This window comes from Chrysemys picta, chromosome 1, assembly GCF_011386835.1.
Source record: "Chrysemys picta bellii isolate R12L10 chromosome 1, ASM1138683v2, whole genome shotgun sequence".
In the NCBI taxonomy this organism is placed as follows: Eukaryota; Metazoa; Chordata; order Testudines; family Emydidae; genus Chrysemys; species Chrysemys picta.
This window is the reverse complement of record NC_088791.1, coordinates 137,286,208-137,305,866: the sequence shown is the minus strand read 5'-3', so window position 1 is coordinate 137,305,866 and position 19,659 is coordinate 137,286,208. Positions and strand designations below refer to the sequence as shown.

The window sequence follows — 19,659 nt, the reverse complement described above, 5'->3', positions numbered from 1 at the left end:
TAATGAGAGGTGAGCTGCGAGAGACCAGTGATCTGATTCCATGTGATATGACGGAGGGTACTGGAAGAAGAAATTCCTCCTGTGGGATAGTGTTGCACATTTTAGAGGGCTTAGCTAACACAGACATTCTGTTTCCAGGCTGTTGATCCATTTACTTCCCTAATCCTGTCTCCCAAGAAATTAGACCTCACCCATGTCCAATTACTCAGGTCAAGCCAGCCCTACAATACTTCCCTCCTACCGCCCCCCCTCCTCCCAACCATTCAGCATTGGCTTCTGTCAGATATGGGAGACAGGAGAGCAAGACCAGTGCTTTAATGTAGTAAGTCAGGTGGCAAGATAACAGAGCAGATCGACTTATGATCTGCTTGGGTGAGGCAGGAGAAATAATAATCAGACTAGCTGGACCAGGGCACATTAGAAATGCCTAGATACATTAGATGGACCGACATTCTGTTCTTGCGGATGACTGTCATCTCCCCTTCCTCATCTGCTCACCTGGTTCACATGGGCCGCAGTGCACATGGACGATGTAATGTTTTCTTCTTTTTCATGGAGATTGAACAGGCTTCGAGCCAAAATAACCTCTATCTTCCCCTGAACAGGTTTCCCATAGGTGTACCTGGATCAGAAGGACAGAAAACACTGCCAGATGGATCAGATACTTCAGCAAAAAGAGTAGAATGAAGGGCACCAACAACCCCTTCCGAGGGAGAAGATGGATATTAAAAGCATCTACCTCTCCAGCCACCGCACCCCCTTTGAAATAAGGAAGAGGGCCTGAGATGTCAGCAGGATATACACCCCTGGAAGTCACCTCACTTGCACCGCATCCTCTTTAAATGGGGAACAGGGTCTGTATGAAAGATACCTCAATCAGTATCTCCACTGAGGTCTGGGCTTTCCCCACATAGCCCTTGTGGCAGAGCTAGTCGGCAGTTCTGTCAGAATGTTTTGCTGATGGAAAATTCACTTTCTACAAATAAAGGCATTTTCTGTGGGAAATTTTCAATTTTGTCAGGAAAATTTTGATTTTCCACTGGAAAGTCATTCCCAGCATTTTGGCTCCCCCACTTCTTTGCAGCCCACCTGGCAAGCTGCCAGGGGCAGCCTTCCAGGCTCCCGCTCCCCAGCTCTGGAGACACCTGCTAGGTGGACTGCTGCAGACCTGGGGTTACCAGGGTTTCCAAGCTTCTGGCTCATCAGCGGCCCAGAAGCCCTGGGAGCCCCAGTTTCCAAGCTCCCAGCATCTCCAAGCTGTCTGGCTCCCTATCTGGCAGGTTGTCAGGGCTCAGGGCAGCCTGGGGAGTCTTGGAAACGTTTCGAAATGGTCAAAACCAAATTTGGGAGCTGCGGTCCTGTGGTAAATTCAGATTGTTTTTGTTCTGTTTTGGAATGATGTTTTTTAAATTCAGGAATTTCTCACGGAACAGGAATTCTAGGTTCCGAACACCTCTACCTTGTGCCTCTTCAGACGTGTCTAATGATTGGGTGTTGGAGGAATCTTTTCCTTGCTGTGATTTGTGCCTCCACCACTAGGAGAGAGAAGACACCACTGGAGGTCCTTACACTCCTGCCAGTACATTGGCAGCAAGAGGTCACTCTCCGATGTGGGGGATGGGACGGTGACAGAGCAGTGCCACTCACCTGCCACAAACAGTGAACTGAAATTCCTTTTCCGAAGTGGTGACCAGTGGCGGAACGTTAAACACCAGCTCAAACTTGGGCAGCTCTGCAGAAGAGAGTTGGGGCAGGTTGAGGGCATAATCCAAATAGGGGAACTCACCCTCTGCATCCACAGCAGAATCTCTGAAACACTGCCCCAGCACTAGATGGATATGGAGAGTAACTCACCCTTAGGAGGGAATAGGTACCATCAGGCCAGGGGTCCCATGGAGAGAGCAGTTGACGGGTGAAAGGGAGCAGGAAGTCAGGACTGAGTTAACATGGTGACTGAATTCCACCTCACTCCCAGGAGACTGAGATCCCTCCAGACTAGGGGAGCACCGACTGTGTGAAAGTGAAGCCCTGGCCTGATGGAACATGGAGACTAAATTGCTGGAGGAGCTGTCAGCACAGGGCTAGGGCCCCACTGTGGAGGTCTGTGCACTAGTACATATGAGAAGTTGGAGCTCAGGACTGAATGCACATTGGAGCTGAATTCCACTCTCTCCCTCCAAGGTGGGACTGGGGAGCAGTGTGTGGCTGTGTGAATGAAGCACAGGATGGAAAGCACTAGGGACTGGATGGGGGGAGGGGACTCTGTACCCCAAAACTGCAGTTTACCTAAGCAGAGAAATCTAATGAATAGAAACATGGACTCTAGCAGGGAGGCTCCCATTACAGGCTCCATTCCCCAGCTCCTAATGCTGTCTCACACTTCCTTCTGAGACTCACCATATTCCTCCACCTTGAAGGTTGCCTCAAGCCCTCGAGGCATATCCTTGCCCACTTTGATCTGGTATTTCCCCGTGGCTGCTTCAGAGGCCAAGGGGAAGGACAGATCCACAATGCCTTGTCTTGGCTTCACGTCCACCCATTGGCTAATCCGGTTCCCATGGGGATCCTGTACAGGAACACACATGCATAATCACATGTGTTCAAATGTGCACTTCTGCGAACAGTCATGTATGCATGCACAGCCTCTCAGAAGCACAGTCACACACACACACACACACACAGAATGAGTGAGGACAGTACCAGGGATCACAGCCCCATGCATTGCCCCAATGCACAGGCTGTCTGAGGGGGTCACAGCCCCATGCATTGCCCCAATGCACAGGCTGTCTGAGGGGGTCACAGTCTACCCTGAGTCTCCTCATCCTCTATTTTTGGGGGAGTTTTTTGGATAGCTGGATAGTCCCCTCATTTACTGTTGCTTCAAGTCATGCCTCTACTTTTGCCCTGGGCCATTAACCACTGGTAACACGGCAGGGGCAGGGTGTTGGGGCAGAGTACAGCCAAGATGCAGATGTCTTATCTCTGAGGTAGCAACTGAGGGCATGGCGCCCTCCTGGAGCACAAATGGCATGATGGAGCAGAGAAGAAAGCTCCCGGAGGTCAGCTCCTGGTCACTCACCTGCAGCAGCACCAGGGGATGCTGCAAAACACAAGAGAGAAACAACATCACTTATGTAGAGAGCAACAACGTTCACGTGCCCCAGCATCATTAATATCCAGACACCGGCCCCACCTCAGGAGAGCCTGCCCCTAAACTCAGACCCAAACAGTCCCCATTTCACACCAAGGTCTCTGCTCCCTTTGCCACGGGAATGGAGGGGGCTGGGGAGGTGACCCCCAGAGGTGTGTTTCCCATGGAGTCCCAGGCCCTGTTGTGGTCATTTTGCCTACAAATGTACCCTAATTGTGAGCTCAACTGTGAAGTGATTCAGGCACTGTGTTAAGATCATGCTTGGTAAACAAGACAGTGAGACCAAAACTCAATGAACCAAAATTGGTAATTTGGAAATTCGGCCTAACTGGTGGACAGAATAATAGGGGACAGGCTATTCCACCCCTCGCTCCTTTTTGGAGAGAAAAATTGGTGACTGGAGCAAGTTTCACCATCACGGGTGCCATCCTCACTGTCCCCTGGAACCTTTATTCTAATCCTGAGAGACGTCCTAACCAGACTGGGACAGAAAGGGAAGCCAGATGACAGTCACCTCTACCAGCTTCAGCTGAATCCCAAACACCACCTAGGATTCATAGACTCATAGACTTTAAGGTCAGAAGGGACCATTATGATCATCTGGTCTGACCCCCTGCATGCTGCAGGCCACAAAACCGTCCCTACCCTTTCCTTGACTCTGCTGATGAAGTCCCCAAATCCTGTGTCTTAGTGACTTCAATTGGCAGAGAACCCTCCTGCTAGAGATCCCTGCCCCATGCTGTGGAGGAAGGTGAAAAACCTCCAGGGCCTCAGCCAATCTACCCTAGAGGAAATTTCCTTCCCGACCCCAAATATGGCGATCAGTAAGACCCCGAGCATGTAGGCAAGAGTCTCCAGCCTGACCCTTGTTAGCCATTATACTGTTTGCCTACCATTGCTTGGTATTCCTCAGCTAATATGTTTTACCATTAAACCATTCCCTCCATAAACTTGTCTAACTTAATCTTAAAACCAGACAGGTCCCTCGCCCCCACCGTTTCCCTCGGAAGGCCGTTCCAATATTTCACCCCTCTGACGGTCAGAAACCTTCGTCTAATTTCAAGCCTAAACTTCCCCACGGCCAGTTTATATCCATTCATTCTCGTGTCCACATTAGTACTAAGCTGGAATAATTCCTCTCCCTCCCTTGTATTTATCCCTCTGATATATTTAAAGGATGTGAGACCACACAACCCCCGCCCCTGGTGCCCCGCCCCCTTCATGTGCTCTTTTCCTTCCCCACCTTATTTCTTCTCTTTCCGACCCCTCTCCTCATGGCACTGAGTCACAGAGCACAGGTCAGCTGACTCGGGCTCAGGCTCGTGGGCTAAAAATAGCAATGTAGACATTCGGCTCAGGCTGTAGCCCAGGCTCTGACCCTTGCCCTCTCACAGGGTCTCAAAGCCTGGGCTCCAGCCCAAGCCTGAGTGTCTACATTGCAGTTTTATAACCCCACAGGCCAAGCCCTGTGAGCCCGAATCAGCTGACCTGGGCCAGCTGTGGCTGTTTCATGGGTCTTTTATTGCAGCATAGACACACCCTCAGAGTCTGGTTTAACTGGCCAAGACTGTATCTTTTACAGCACTGCTGTAAGCCTGTGACCAGAAAGAGGCAACTAAAAGCAATGCCCTAACCAGCCTGATGTTGATAAAAGTTTGCCAGGTCTTAGGCATGGCACATGGGTTTGTCAGCCACTCCCGTGTTTTTCCAGCAGTGAGGTTGCAAGTGAAAGTCAACCTCGGAGACAGAAGCTGCATTTTCTGTCTTTGCTGGTCTTTTCTCTTCCCCTCCTGTGTGTGTTTGTCTTGTTTTGTCTTCTTAACAACAGCAGCAGCAGCAACAGCTCCAGCCCATTTCAACTAATTTCTCTTTCCCCCAAAAAGAACAGCTATTACCATCTTTGATGCTACCTAAAAGCCTGTCAGAAAGGGGGGTTTCCTTCTAAAAACTCTCTACAGCTAAAGGGAAAGGGAACAAGGGATATTATTTAAATGAAAGCCTTACTTAATACTTTACATTTCAAATGCATTAACTCTCTTTCCTACTTTTCTGGATCTTTAATGAAAGGTTAACAGGATTTTTAATGGTGTGTTTGCCTTGGTAATAAGCAAGATGAAGTGTCTGTATGCCAAACCCTGAACCTTGTTTGACACTGTTTATGCTAACACCTTCGGCTCTCTGGGCCCCTTTATTCCAGTTAAATTAAAACAACAGGAGCGATCCCAGCCCTGTTCTCTGTTAATAGGGGGCACACGGGGCAGGTTAGGTGTCTCTCACAAGTGTAATTCCTGTGGGTATCACTCTGTTTATCTGCTGAGGCTTGGCACACTCAGCACACTGATGGCCCCTACTTCCTGGAAAGCCAGAGGGATACTCACCACTTCATCAATGGCCTTAAAATCCTCATCGAGGGTCACAATTCGAAACTTCACTGAAGAAATATAGAAAGCACAGCAAGTTACTCAGTGTGCAACAGACCCCTGGATAGCTCTGTACCTCCCTTCCTAGTCTCAGATATCCTCTCCCTGTTCTTATCCTCAGAGCTACTGACCCTTTCCCGAAGATCCCCTGCAATAACACACTTCTGCCTATGATGGTTTATATGGAGATGAGGCCTGGTAAACTCATTGCATGTGTCCTGGAATAATAATAATAATAATTAATTTAATTTTATTTATTTATTGTATTTATTATTATAAAACAGCAGCTCTTCTTGCCCCTCCCACCTGTTGTCTGTCTGGTCTATTTAAACTGTAAACTTTTGTGGGCAGGGACTGTCTCTCACTGTGTGTTTCCCCAGCAGCTAATACAATGGACATTTGGTGTGGTGTTTCTAGGTGCTGCTCTAATACAGACAATAATACTCTGGCAAAAGCTCCAGGGGATGTCCCATGACCTGAGTAGCCATGGCCTTGCTTTCAGGTCCCATCTGAGAGACAGTACTTCCACCACCATAGTGCCCCTGAGCACCACCATAGTGCCCCTGGGGTCAGTGCTGACTCAGAGGGGAGAGCACCTTGTAGTGACACACCCACCCCACTCCCTGCAGCACCTGGTGACTTAGGGATTTATTTTCCCTCAGGCCCTGTCCTGCATAGCTGGTTATATCTGAGGAGATCACCATCCCGTGCTGTGGACAGCCACCGAGTCCCCACCCCCAAGCTCCACGTGCCTCTTGCCATTCGTACCTGTCTCTCCAGGTTTATAGAAGGGCTTGTCTGTGTCTATGACAATCCTTGTCGTCTGTCTTCTTACCAGCACCTTCTTGCGGCCCTCGTAGCTCACCCTATCCCCTATGTGGATCACTGCATGTACAGAGGCCACTTCTTCTGCCTGAGAGATGCAAAGGAAACTGGTGCCTCAGTGGCGGGACTGAGAACTGGAGGCCACCATGTGTGGGGAAGCTACTCTGCCAACCCACCCAGGGTAGGTCCTAGGAGACAGGCCTTTATCTGCCATCTCCTATGTTCCCAGGAGATTATGGATTAAAAAAAATCCCCATTCCTCTTATCTCTCTCCAGCCTCCCCCTCCATAGGCTTTTTCCTCCTCCTCTTCTCCCTCCCATACCCATTCTTGGGCTCCCCTTGTTCCCCCTTCTCCCTCCTCTGCCCATCCTCCTCCTATTGTCTAGGTCCCCATTTCCCCTCCTCCTCCTTTTTCCCTGTCTCATCCCAGCCTCCATATCTTCTCCTCCTCTCTTCATTTAGCTGGGAGGGGGGTGGATTGGAGCCCTCTGGATTATGGGAACAAAGGGGGTTGGGAGATGTGAGACTTACTGGTTCATTAAACTGTTTTCCCCCTAGGAATGAAGGCTGGCACCTGCAGAATGCAGGGGAGGGGTGAGTTGAGGCAAGAGGAAAAAAGAAAACAAATACATCAGTGAGATTTTATTTCTCACACACCAGAATGGTAAATGGCCCCAGAGCTAAACAACCCCAAAACTGCAGGACATTGGAGATCTGGATCCAAATTCTGTGGCTGGCGCCCATTTCTAGCCAACCTGATCCTACAAGGAACATTTGGAAGGATAAGGAGCAGGAGGGGGCATGGTGGGAGGTGGGGTGCTCATCCACGTGCAGTGATGACCCTTGATTTGTTATTGTACGGTTGCACCACTTGAAGACCAACCTGTAAGCGGGACCCTGGAGACAGTATTCTTGGCCTAAGAGAGGCCATGTGTCATCTGATGTGAAGCCAACTAACACAGCACTGGTACGACTATTATACTGTGCACAGTTCAGTGCACCTCAGTACCAGGGTGATGTCAATAAAGCCCAGGGACATCCAGTGACGAGCACCACAAACGGTTAGAGAGCAGTTCAACTCTGAAAAGTGACACTGTAAGAATGGCTTTGTTGGGCTCCATGTTTGTCGTCTCTCAGGCTAGATCGAAGGGACACAGTTTCCAAGTAGAAAGATCTTTTCTAACCGCATACTCCCCCTGGGCTCTGAGAGTCACACTGGGCTCTTTCCTTCACTCACATCATCACCTGCAATAAAGGCTCTGCAATGAGAACTTAGTAATTCTTTTGTTGATACACAGACCAGACTCCAGCACCCTCTCACTGGGCTGGGCTGACTCTGTGGGGAGAACAGGAGTGAAAGGGAGCAAAACCAATGTGTCAGGAGAGTCAGGAACCATGAACCTGAATGCACATAGAAGCTTGTGTGTTACTGCGTAGGAAGGGAACCGTTTTACCTAGTCACATTTTAGGGCAGAACCACACTCTTAACAAACTAGAGTGACTGATTTATGAGGAAAGATGAAAAGAACTTAGTCCATATACATTAGATTGATTAATGAATTACAAATACTTGAACAGTGTAAACACCAAGGAAGAAGAGGGCTGGTTTTCCTGCAGGGTTTAACTAGGATTAAATGGCATGAAACTGAGCAAAGTAGTAAATTTTAGTTTAAATAATGGAAATCTTTTCTAGTCTGTTAGACTGTTGGATGCTCTGCCCAGGGGTGGTAGGTATGGACGGAACCTGCTTGGTTAGAGAACTCAGGGTAGCATCGCACACAGCAGTGGGGTATAGCATAGCATGCACTAGGGGCACAGGGCTCTTTTCTGACTTGGAGGCGAGAGTGCTCCCTATAGAATCAGGAGCAGCACCTGAGCTCACCTTGAAGCTGATGCACTCAAAGATTCCTGGCTTCTCCACATCCTTCTCCATCAGGGTGTGATTCTGGGTTTGCATCTCCAAGGTGACAGCCAGGTGGACAGTCTCAGGGAGGGAGCTGAGGTGGATGCAGACCTTCTCATGGCCAAGATGGTGAATGATGGCTGGGATTACTACCACATAGTAACTAGGAGAGAGGAGGAGATGGGGAAAAGGGGGGATGGGTAATTCAGTGTCTCAGGTGGGCAGGCCAAGGGAGGACCTCTCTACTGCTCCAATTGAGGAAGACACCATGGATCGGAGAGATTTCATAGACCGTGAGTGGGGGAACTTGTGGTGCAATTCCCTTCCCATCCCAGGAGGAGGCAGTGTGCCCAATATGGAATCAGAACATGGCACAATACCCTGGCATAGATCTATCATACCTAGGAGATGGGTGTCTGATTCAGGGCAGGAGCACTCTAGTCCAGTGTGTGCAAACTTTTCCAGTTGCATCCCCCTTACCATTCACAGAATTTGTCATTGCCCCCCCCCATTACCTGTAATTTGAAGTAATCCCTTATATCTGCGCTGCTGCTGGCGGCGACGCTGCCTTCAGCTATGGGTGGCCAGAGAGCAGCAGGTGCTGGCTGGGTGTTCATGTTGTTTGTGGTGTGGGAGGACTATTGTTTTAATCCCACTCCCGTCCTCGCAATACCCACTCTAATTTTATCCTGCTCCTGCTCCTGCTAATATGGCACTGGGTCCTGTGGGACCCATGGGATCCCAGTTTCTTCCTCCTCCCACCCCCCAAGAACCTCTTGCCACTCCACCCCCCACCCCCAGTTTACACATCACTGCTCTAGCTCATTCCTCAGGTCCTCATAAAAAAAACAGTAAGAGAACCAAAAAATGCCACCATGGCTAAGCAGCAGAGTTGAAGAGGGGATTAGAGGCAAAAAGACATCATTGAAAAATTGGAAGTCAAATCCTAATAAGGAGGAAAATAGAAAGGAACATAAACTCTGGCAAGTCAAGTGTAAAAGTATAATTAGGCGGGCGAAGAAATAAATTGAAGAAGAACTAGCTAAGAACACAAAATCTAACAGCAAAACAATTTTCCAATACATCAGAAGCAGGAATCCTGGGGACCACTGGATGATGACGGTGCTAAAGAAGTACTCAAGGAAGACAAGGCCGTTGCGGAGAAGCTAAATTAATTTTTTGCATCAGTCTTCACAGCAGAGGATGTGAGGGAGATCCCCACACCTGAGCCATTCTTTTTAGGTGACAAATCTGAGGAACTGTCCCAGATTGAGGTGTCGATAGAGGAGGTTTTGAAACAAATTGATAAATCAAACAGTAATGAGTCACCAGGACCAGATGGTATTCACCCAAGAGTTCTAAAGGAACTAGGGTGACCAGACGTCCCGATTTTATCGGGACTGTCCCGATTTTTGCTTCTTTGTCCCGTGTCCCGACCGATGTTTGGTCGGGACACTGGACAAAAAAGAAATGTTGCGCTCCGCCCCGGCTCCGCCCCTCCTTTCCCCCATTGGCTCCCTCCCCAAATCCCCGCCCTGGCCCTGCCTCTTCCCCAACCACGCAGCATTCCTCCTCCCTCCCAGGCTTGCAGCATGGCGGCGCAAGCCTGGGAGGGAGGGAGTGGCGACGGTGCCTGGATCCTGGAGCTGGTGAGTCAGCTCCGGCACCCGGGCACCCGGCGGGCAAAGGGGGGCTGGCAAGGGAAGGGAGGGAGACGGGGGGCTCAGCTTTGAGCCCCCCACCACGACAGAGGGCTCCTGCCCGGGCCGCTGCATCCAGGGCTGGGAGCGCAGCCTGGAGGCTGCTCCAGCCCTGCAGCCCGCGGGGTAGCGCGGTGGGTCCAGGCGGGGGCAGCGTGGAGCGGGCAGGGGCCGGTTGGGCAGCGTGGGCCGAATCCCTGCTGCTGCCAGGGAGCCCTGTGCCTCTCCCTCCCACTCACGGCTGCGGCTCCTTCCCAGCGGGACGCACCCCCCGGCCTGCCCTGGCCACATGCGGTACGCGTCCAGCTGCTCCTTCCCAACGGGAGGGAGACTAGGCGCGGGGGACGTGCGCCGCATGTGGCCAGAGCAGCGGGAGGCGCGTCCCGCCGGGAAGGAGCCGCAGCCGCGAGCAGGCGGGAGAGGCGTGGGGCTGACAGCAGCGGGGATTCGGCCCCTGCGGCCAACCCGGCTCCTGCCCGCTCTGCGCTGCCCCCACACGGATCCAGCGCGTGCTGCATATGCCCATGGTGGGCCGGGGGACAGGAGGCTCCGCGGGGAGGGCAGTGCGCGGGGCCGGGGTATGCTAATGCCCCCGGCCCCTTTTAAACGCCTTTTTTTTTTTTTTGCTCCGCCCCCATTTTTTTTGCTCCGCCTCCCACTCTCCCCCCCCCCCCCCGTCCCGATATTTTGGACTGCTGATCTGGTCACCCTAAAAGGAACTCAAATATGAAATTGCAGAACTACTAACTGTGGTATGTAACCTATTCCTTAAATCAGCCTCTGTACCAGATAACTGGAGGATAGCTAATATAACACTCATTTGTAAAGAAGGCTCCAGAAGTGATCCTGGCAATTACAGACTGGTAAGCCTAACTTCAGTACCAGGTAAATTGGTTAAAATTACAGTAAAGCACAGTTATCAGACACATAGATGAACACAATATGTTGGGGAAGAGTCAATATGGCTTTTGTAAAGGGAAATCATGCCTCACCAATCTATTAGAATGCTTTGACAGCAAGCATGTGGACAAGGGTGATCCAGTGGACTTTCAGAAAGCCTTTGACAATGTCCCTCACCAAAGGTACTTAAGCAAAGTAAGCAGTCATGGGATAAGAGGGATGGTCCTTTCATGGATCAGTAACTGATTAAAAGATAGGAAACAAAGGTTAGGAATAAATGTTCAGTTTTCAGAATGGAGAGGGAAATGGAGCTGGGTCCCCTGAGGATCTGTACTGGGACAAGTGCTGTTCAACATATTCATAAATGATCTGGAAAAGGGGGTGAACTGTGAGGTGGCAAAATTTTCAGATGATATAAAATTACTCCAGATAGCTAAGTTCAAAGCTGACGTTAAACTGGGTGATGAGGTGACAAAATGGCAGATGAAATTCAATATTGATAAGTGCAAAGTAATGCACATTGGAAAAATAATCCCAACTATACATACAAAATGATGGGGTCTAAATTAGCTGTTACCCATCAAGAAAGAGATATTGGCATCATTGTGGCATCCCTGAAAACATCTGCTCAATGTGCAGCAGCAGTCAAAAAAGCTAATAGCACGTTAGGAACCATTAAGAAAGGGATAGATAATAAAACAGAAAATATCATAATGCCACTATATAAATCCATGGTATGCCCACATCTTGAATACTGCATGTAGATCTGGTTGCCCCATCTCAAAAAAGATATACTAGAATTGGAAAGGTGCAAAGAAGGACAATGAAAATGATTAAGGGAATGGAACTGGTTCCATGTGAGGAAAGATTAATAAGACTGGGACTTTTCAGCATAGAAAAGAGACAGCTAAAGGGGGATATGATAGAGATCTATAAAATCATGAATGGTGAGAAAAAGGGAACAAGGCCAACACCCAATATCTCATTTTCAGGGCCGTGACCAGGGTGGGGCAAGTGGGGCAGCCGCACAGGGTACAAAGCTGCGGGGGCAGAAAAATGACAAAACAAAACAAAACAAAACCCAACAGGTGGCGCAAATATGCTTGCTTGCACTGGATGCTAAAATGCCTAGTTACAGCTGTGCTCATTTTCATAGGTGCCAAGCAACCACAACTCCTGTTAAAGTCACTGGGAGCTGCAGGTGCTTGGCACCTCTGAAAATAAGGTCCCCAGGAGCTCAGCACTGGGATTTTAGCAAATTCAGCCACCTCCCCTCCTCTCCCCGCAATGACATTCCTGTCTACTGAGTCCCAGCAAACAAAAGTGAAAAACCTTACGGATTCAGAGTTGCTGGAGCTGCAATTGGGAGCAGAGCCAGGGCCCAGAGGAGCGATACTCCCTGCATTGCTTGGGCTGGGACGGACCGCTGGTGAGATCCACACTTAAGTCTAGAGCAGCTGGCTATCAACGTCAGGGGTTGAGTCCTAAATATCCCCCCAGAGACTCCTAAGTCCAAAGGGTGCTTGACCAATGCAGTGTAAGTATCTCATCTCCCCCGGGCTAATGACATTGACAATATTTACCGACCTCCACTAGGAACTTGGCAAAAGCCACATAGGCCCAGACCTCCTCCCAGCCCATTCTGGAATGTGTCTGTGACCAAGTGTGTAAAAAGACTTTGATAGTGAGTTATGGATCTGGTGAGCTGTAATACAGACTGAGTAGGTATCATGGGAGTAAGAATCTTCACATGTGTCTGGCATGGCACATGACTATAGCATGCAGTGAAAGTTAAGGTCATGCACCAGTCCCTATCCCCTGTTCTCAGCCCCTCCGCAGGGGGAAGGCATCTTGAGCGCTGCCACTGTCCGTTCACCTCCACCCTTCACCCACCTCATCCCCACCTCAGGGAGATGGCACCTTTAGATCCGCTGCAGGCTGTCATCTATCTCACCACTCCCCTCTGTCACAGATCTGGTCAGGCTGCCCTGGCTGGTGGCCCACCAGATTGCTGTGAGAAGACAGTGGCTGCATCCCTGGGTGTTTTAATCCCCCGGAGGCTGAACAGAAGCCCAGGCACTATTGCAGTTTTGGGTCCCTAGGCACACTCTCAGTAAGGGATTCCCCCTCTTGCAGTGTATTCTGGGAGGGTTTTTATCTCCTTCCTCTGAAGCATCTGGCCATGGCTGGTGATGGGACACTGGGCAGGGTGGGCCAGGGGCTCTGAGATGGCACCGAGCATTCTCTCTCAGGGGCTGGGCTGGCTGGGTCTTGCTCACATGCTCAGGGTCTAACTGCTCACCATGTGTGGAGTTGGGAAGGAATTTCCTCCCAGGCCAGATTAGTAGGGACCTTGGGGGGAGGGAGGTTTGCCTTCCTCTGCAGGGTGTGGGTACAGGTCACTTGCCAGGATTATTTGGGTATATCTCACTTACTCATTTTCCTGCCACTGCCTTAATCCCTCCTATTCTCTGCCTGTAGCACATAATAGTCTAGTCTCCTGTGGGTCTCATTTACTTGGGTCTCATTTCAGTTTTGGGGCTTAGTGTGTGGGCTCTGGGGGGTCTTGGCAGCCTGTGTGGTACAGGAAGTCAGACTCAGTGATCTAATGGTCCCTTCTGGCTTTAAACTCCGTGACTCAGTAGCCCTCTGTCTGACACCCCATCCTGAGAGCTGGGAACATGTGGCCCAGCTGCTGTCCCTGAGCTCAGTGCTGCCTCCTCAGACTCCCCAGAGTTTAAACACACCCTCATTCAGAATCTTGCCCAAAGGTGTGAGCCTTCTGTGTTACCTCTTCAGGGGGCATGGCGCAGGTGTGGCACATAGCGCACGGACACTGCATTGGGTTCTAACACCATTGCTCTTCACTTCTGCAATAAAGCACGAGAGTAGAGATTATTTAGAAAACAACACTCACACTGAAGACAATGTCCCTCACAAGCTCACCCTTCCCTGGGGAGTCCTTGGGGAACTCTCTGTAGTCAGGTAGGCGGGATACCCCCTGGCCTCATCTGGTTGCTGCACCTGCTTCCCTCAATGTAAACTGGTGGGAAATGGCCAAATTGTCACCATGCCCCATGCACAAAGCTGCTCCAATCCTTTATAACTTTCCAGTCTCCTCTGTCAGGTCACTTCCTGATCAGCCTCAACAGGTGTCCTACCAGTAGCTTTGTTACTAGGTGACCTCTCCCTGTGAAGCAAGCGAGTCGATTATCTAGCATGTTGTATTTCAATGGACTTAATGACCCTCTTTTCTCAGCCCTGTGCCACTGCCCTTTTGGGACATCAGTCCAATATGGAGGTGAAGAGGCAACAGAGAGGATAAAGAACTGCACATCCAAAATGGAATTCTGCCGTCTGTCACAGATACAAAGGGTCCCTGGTGTCAAACATGTAACCAGGGTCTAGGTGAGCTCTCCTCTGACATCTAGTGATGAGCTGAGGGAAAAGACAGCAAGAGCAGACTATTTGCATTTGGACCGTACGGGAGGTACTGGATCTGATCGCTATATGGGGAGAGGATTCAGTGCTAGCAGAACTTGGTTCGAAAAGACGAAATGCCCAAACTTTTGAAAAAATCTCCAAGAGCATGATGGAGAGAGGTCACAATAGGGACTCAGATCAGTGCCGCGTGAAAGTCAAGGAGCTCAGACAAGCCTATCAAAAAACAAAGGAGGCAAATGGTCGCTCTGGGTCAGAGCCGCAGACATGCCGCTTCTACGCCGAGCTGCATGCAGTTCTAGGGGGGGCCGCCACCACTACCCCACCTCTGACCATGGATTCCGAGGTGGGGGTAATCTCATCAGCTACACCTGAGGATTCTGCGGATGGGGAAGAGGAGGAGGAGGAGGAGGACGACGAGCTTGCGGAGAGCACACAGCACTCCGTTCTCCCCAACAGCCAGGATCTTTTTCTCAATCTGACTGAAGTACCCTCCCATCCCTCCCAAGCCAATATCCAAGACCATGACCCCATGGAAGGGATCTCAGGTGAGTTTACCTTTTAAAATATAAAACTTGTTTTAAAAGCAAGCGTTTTTTAATGATTACTTTGCCCTGAGGACTTGGGATGCATTCGCGGCCAGTACAGCTACTGGAAAAGTCTGTTAACGTGTCTGGGGATGGAGCGGAAATCCTCCAGGGACATCTCCATGAAGCTCTCCTGGAGGTACTCCAAAAGCCTAGCCACAAGGTTTCTGGGCGGTGCAGCGTTATTCCGTCCTCCATGGTAGGACACTTGACCGCGCCATGCTTGCAGCAAGTAATCTGGTATCATTGCATTACAAAGCCTGGCAGCGTATGGTCCCAGTGTTTGCTGGCATTCAAGCAACATCCATTCTTTATCTCACTGTGTAATCCTCAGGAGAGTGATATCGCTCATGGTAACCTGGTTGAAATATGGGAATTTAATTAAGGGGACAGAGGTGGCCGTTCCTACTGGGCTGTTTGCCTGTGGCTGAAAAGAAATCCTTCCCTGCAGTTAGCCAAGCAGGGGGGGGGGGGGGAAAATTGGCCCTGAGCTTTTTGCATTTGGCTAGCAGGGATCTTCCCTGTTACCAGCCACACAGTGGGGGGAGGGGTACAGCAATCATCCCAGATAATTCATGGCAGGAGGAGGGGGGTTATAATTAATTAATGGAGATATCCCATCTCCTAGAACTGGAAGGGACTGTGAAAGGTCATCGAGTCCAGCCCCCTGCCTTTACTAGCAGGACCAAGTACTGATTTTGCCCTAGATCCCCAAGTGGCCCCCTCAAGGATTGAACTCACAACGCTGGGTTTGGCAGGCCAGTGCTCAAACCACTGAGCTATCCCTCCCCCTAAGTTAGTGTGGTTTCTGCAGGGATCTTCCCTGATACCAGCCACGCGGTGGTGGGAGGGATAAAGCGATCATCCCCGAGAATTGGATGGGGGGGGTTAGTTTGTTTTCTGCTGCTGAAGGTTAACAGGAAAACCGCAGCAGTCAACGGGCTTTGCTTGGTATGTGGGAAAGGAGGGCACAGAAGCCGAAAGACAATGGCTTACCATGGCCGCATGCAAGCTGAATTCTGTTGCCCGGACCTGCGTCTGTGATCTCTAACACCAAAGCCACAGGCACTCAATATTAAGATGGAAAATGCGACCTTGTACTGAAATCACATGTGCTATGTAATGTGAACAGTGTTGTTCACCATGAAAGAATATAAGCATTGTTCTGTAAAATGTATCATTTTAAAAACTTCTCTCCTTTTTTTCAACCCTCCCTCCAGCAGCTGCAAATTTTTCAAGCCTCCCTCCTCCGTCCCGAAGGCTATCTCAGATAAGGCGGCGGAGAAAGAGGACACGAGATGAGATGTTCACGGAAATAATGGAATGCACCCGCAATGAAAGAGCTCATTTCAATGAGTGGAAGGACACGGTATCTAAATTTAGGAAAGATGCCAGTGAACGTGAGGTCATGAGGGACGCTCAAGATGAGAGGTGGCAGGCTGCAACGCTGGGGCTGCTGTGTGATCAAACAGACATGCTCCGGTGTCTGGTGGAGCTTCAGGAACGGCAGCAGGATAACAGAGTGCCGCTGCAGCCACTATATAACCTACCTCCCCCCTCACCATGTTCCATATCCTCCTCACCCAGACGTGTAAGAACACAGGGCGGGGGAGGCTCCGTGCACCCTCCCACTCCACCCCAGTGGACAGCCCAACCAAAAGGCTGTCATTATATTGAATTTTTTCAGTGGCCTTTTACTTCCCTCCTATCCTCCTCCCCAACCTCACCCAGATTACCTTGTTGGTTCTCTCCCTATGTTTATAATCAATTAATAAAGAATACATGATTTTTAAACAATAGTGACTTTATTTCCTTTGAAAGCAAGCTAGGGGAAGGGGGGGGGTGGGTTCCTTACAGAGAATGAGTTAATAAAGGGGGCGGGTTTTCATGAAGGAGAAACAAACAGAAATTTCACACTGTAGCCTGGCCAGTCATGAAACTGGTTTTCAAAGCTTCTCTGATGCACAGCGCTTCCTGGTGTGCTCTTCTAATCGCCCTGGTGTCTGGCTGTGCATAATCAGCAGCCAGGCGATTTGCCTCAGCCTCCCACCCTGCCATAAAGGTCTCCCTCTTACTTTCACAGAGATTGTGGAGCACACAGCAAGCAGAAATAACAATGGGGATATTGGTTTGGCTGAGGTCTGAGCGAGTCAGTAATGATCGCCAGTGACCTTTTAAACAGCCAAATGCACATTCTACCACCATTCTGCACTTGCTCAGCCTGTAGTTGAACAACTCCTGACTCCTGTCCAGGCTGCCTGTGTATGGCTTCATGAGCCATGGCATTAAGGGGTAGGCTGGGTCCCCAAGAATAACTATTGGAATTTCAACATCCCCAACAGTTATTTTCTGGTCTGGGAAGTAAGTCCCTTGCTGCAGCCGTTTAAACAGATTAGTGTTCCTGAAGACATGAGCGTCATGAACCCTTCCCGGCCAGCCCACGTTGATGTTGGTGAAATGTCCCTTGTGATCCACAAGTGCTTGCAGCACCATTGAAAAGTACCCCTTGCGGTTTATGTACTGGGTACCCTGGTGCTCCGGTGCCAAGATAGGGATATGGGTTCCATCTATCGTCCCACCACAGTTAGGGAATCCCATTGCAGCAAAGCCATCCACTATGACCTGCACATTTCCCAGAGTCACTACATTTGGTAGCAGCAGCTCAGTGATTGCTTTGGCTACTTGCATCACGGCAGCCCCCACAGTAGATTTGCCCACTCCAAATTGATTCCCGACTGACCGGTAGCTGTCTGGCGTTGCAAGCTTCCACAGGGCTATTGCCACTCGCTTCTCAACTGTGAGGGCTGCTCTCATCTTGGTATTCTGGTGCTTCAGGGCAGGGGAAAGCAAGTCACAAAGTTCCAAGAAAGTGCCCTTATGCATGCGAAAGTTTTGCAGCCACTGGGAATCGTCCCACACCTGCAACACTATGCGGTCCCACCAGTCTGTGCTTGTTTCCCGGGCCCAGAATCGGCGTTCCACAGCTATAACCTGCCCCATTAACAGCATGATTTCCAAAGCACCGGGTCCCGCGGTTTGATAGAATTCCATGTCCCTATCCTCATTACTCTCGCTGCCACGCTGCTGTAGCCTACTCCTCGCCGCCTGGTTTTGCAGGTTCTGGTTCAGCATAAACTGCACGATAATGCGCGAGGTGTTTACAATGTTCATGACTGCTGTCTTGAGCTGAGCGGGCTCCATGCTTGCCGTGGTATGGTGTCTGCACTATTCACCCAGGAAAAAGGCGCGAAACGGTTGTCTGCCGTTGCTTCCCTGGAGAGGGGGGAGGATATACCCAGAACCACCCGCAACAATGTTTTTGGCCCCATCAGTCATTGGGATCTCAACCCAGAATTCCAATGGGTGGAGGAGACTGCGGGAACTATGGGATAGCTATGGGAAAGCTACCCACAGTGCAACGCTCCAGAAATCGACGCTAGCCCCGGTACATGGACGCATACCACCGAATTAATGTGCTTAGTGTGGCCGCATACATTCGACTTTATACAATCTGTTTCCAAAATTCGAATTATACAAATTCGGATTAATCCCGTAGTGTAGACATACCCTTACTCTGTCTAGATGTGCAGCAGATGGAGCTGCTTTGCCAAAGTGCTCAATTTTGGCTGGTTGTGGGTTACTTATCACTGTAGCATTTGAATGCAGGGGTAATTAAATGTTGTTATCTTTATTGTATGAATAAAGAACAGCAGAACTATACTTAGCATGCATGGATGGAAGGGGTCACCTTACACTGAACCTCACTTGCTAAGGAGGGGATAGGGGTGCCAAAGACCAGTGAGGCTGGGATGGTGTTGGGGAGGGGGAATGCTATTTGATACATACCGTCTCTTTAGTGTTTAAAGACAGCTAATCAAACTCACTTGTGAGTCCTTGTTGCTGTTTAGTGATTACTAGAACTGATAGTGCTGGCGAGCCAGGTTAAGCCTTAGCCCAGGTACGGGGACACTGTTGCCGTGAAAGGCACTGCAGAGCCTGTACTAGCAGTGAGGTTTCCTGTTGTCTGCTGAGCTCACTAGCAGTTGGGTTAAGTGGTGGAACCTCAGACTGGGCATTGCAGAAGTAGCAGCAAGCAGCAGTGATAATAATGGCAGAGAGACAGCACCAGTGGCAACAGAGAAAATAGCAGTAGTTGTGAGCCATTTGCAGAAGGCAGCAATAGTAGAGGCATTGCTTGATCCCTGCCCCCTCAGGGGTGGGAGGTGAATCCATCTCTGAACTCTGGGTCTTCGCTGACCAAGAACAGCCAACTGGGAGTGGGGCATAGTGCAGGGAGAGGGGAGTGGCATGTTAAAGAAACCTTTGTTCGTTGGACTTTCATGCCACAAGGTGAGAAGAAACTGAGGCAAAGCACAATGTACTGTGGGATGGATGTTGCTTATGGTCACATGCTTTTGAATCATTGTTGTGGTGTTTTCCCAGATTAAGGCTGGCTCCTCTTTTCCCTTTTAATCAAAGTTTTCTTTCGTGATACAGACTCAATGCTTGTGAGAGGGGAAGTATTGCCTCTTAGGGCACGTCTTCACTACCCGCTGGATCGGCGGGTAGCAATCGATCTATTGGGGATTGACTTATTGCGTCTAGTGAAGACGCGATAAAATCAATCCCCGATGGCTCTGCCGTCGACTCCAGAAATCCACCGCGGCAAGAGGCAGAAGCGGAGTTGATGGCGGCGCGGCAGCAGTCGACTCACCACCGTCCTCACAGCCA

At 50.0% G+C, this 19,659-nt stretch overlaps 1 protein-coding gene across 1 annotated transcript in view; it reads right to left on the bottom strand.

Annotated features, from left to right (window-relative positions):
* Positions 1-12,409, bottom strand: part of LOC101934589 (alpha-2-macroglobulin-like protein 1) — a 50,620-nt gene extending 38,211 nt beyond the window's left edge. The window contains 10 exon segments of the mRNA XM_024113638.3: positions 499-622; positions 1,648-1,732; positions 2,398-2,566; positions 3,080-3,100; positions 5,530-5,582; positions 6,340-6,484; positions 6,929-6,949; positions 6,951-6,971; positions 8,280-8,463; positions 12,238-12,409. Of these exon segments, the coding sequence (XP_023969406.2) occupies positions 499-622; positions 1,648-1,732; positions 2,398-2,566; positions 3,080-3,100; positions 5,530-5,582; positions 6,340-6,484; positions 6,929-6,949; positions 6,951-6,971; positions 8,280-8,463; positions 12,238-12,305 (891 nt within the window). The 5' untranslated portion in view covers positions 12,306-12,409.
* Positions 12,410-19,659: the final 7,250 nt, after the last annotated feature.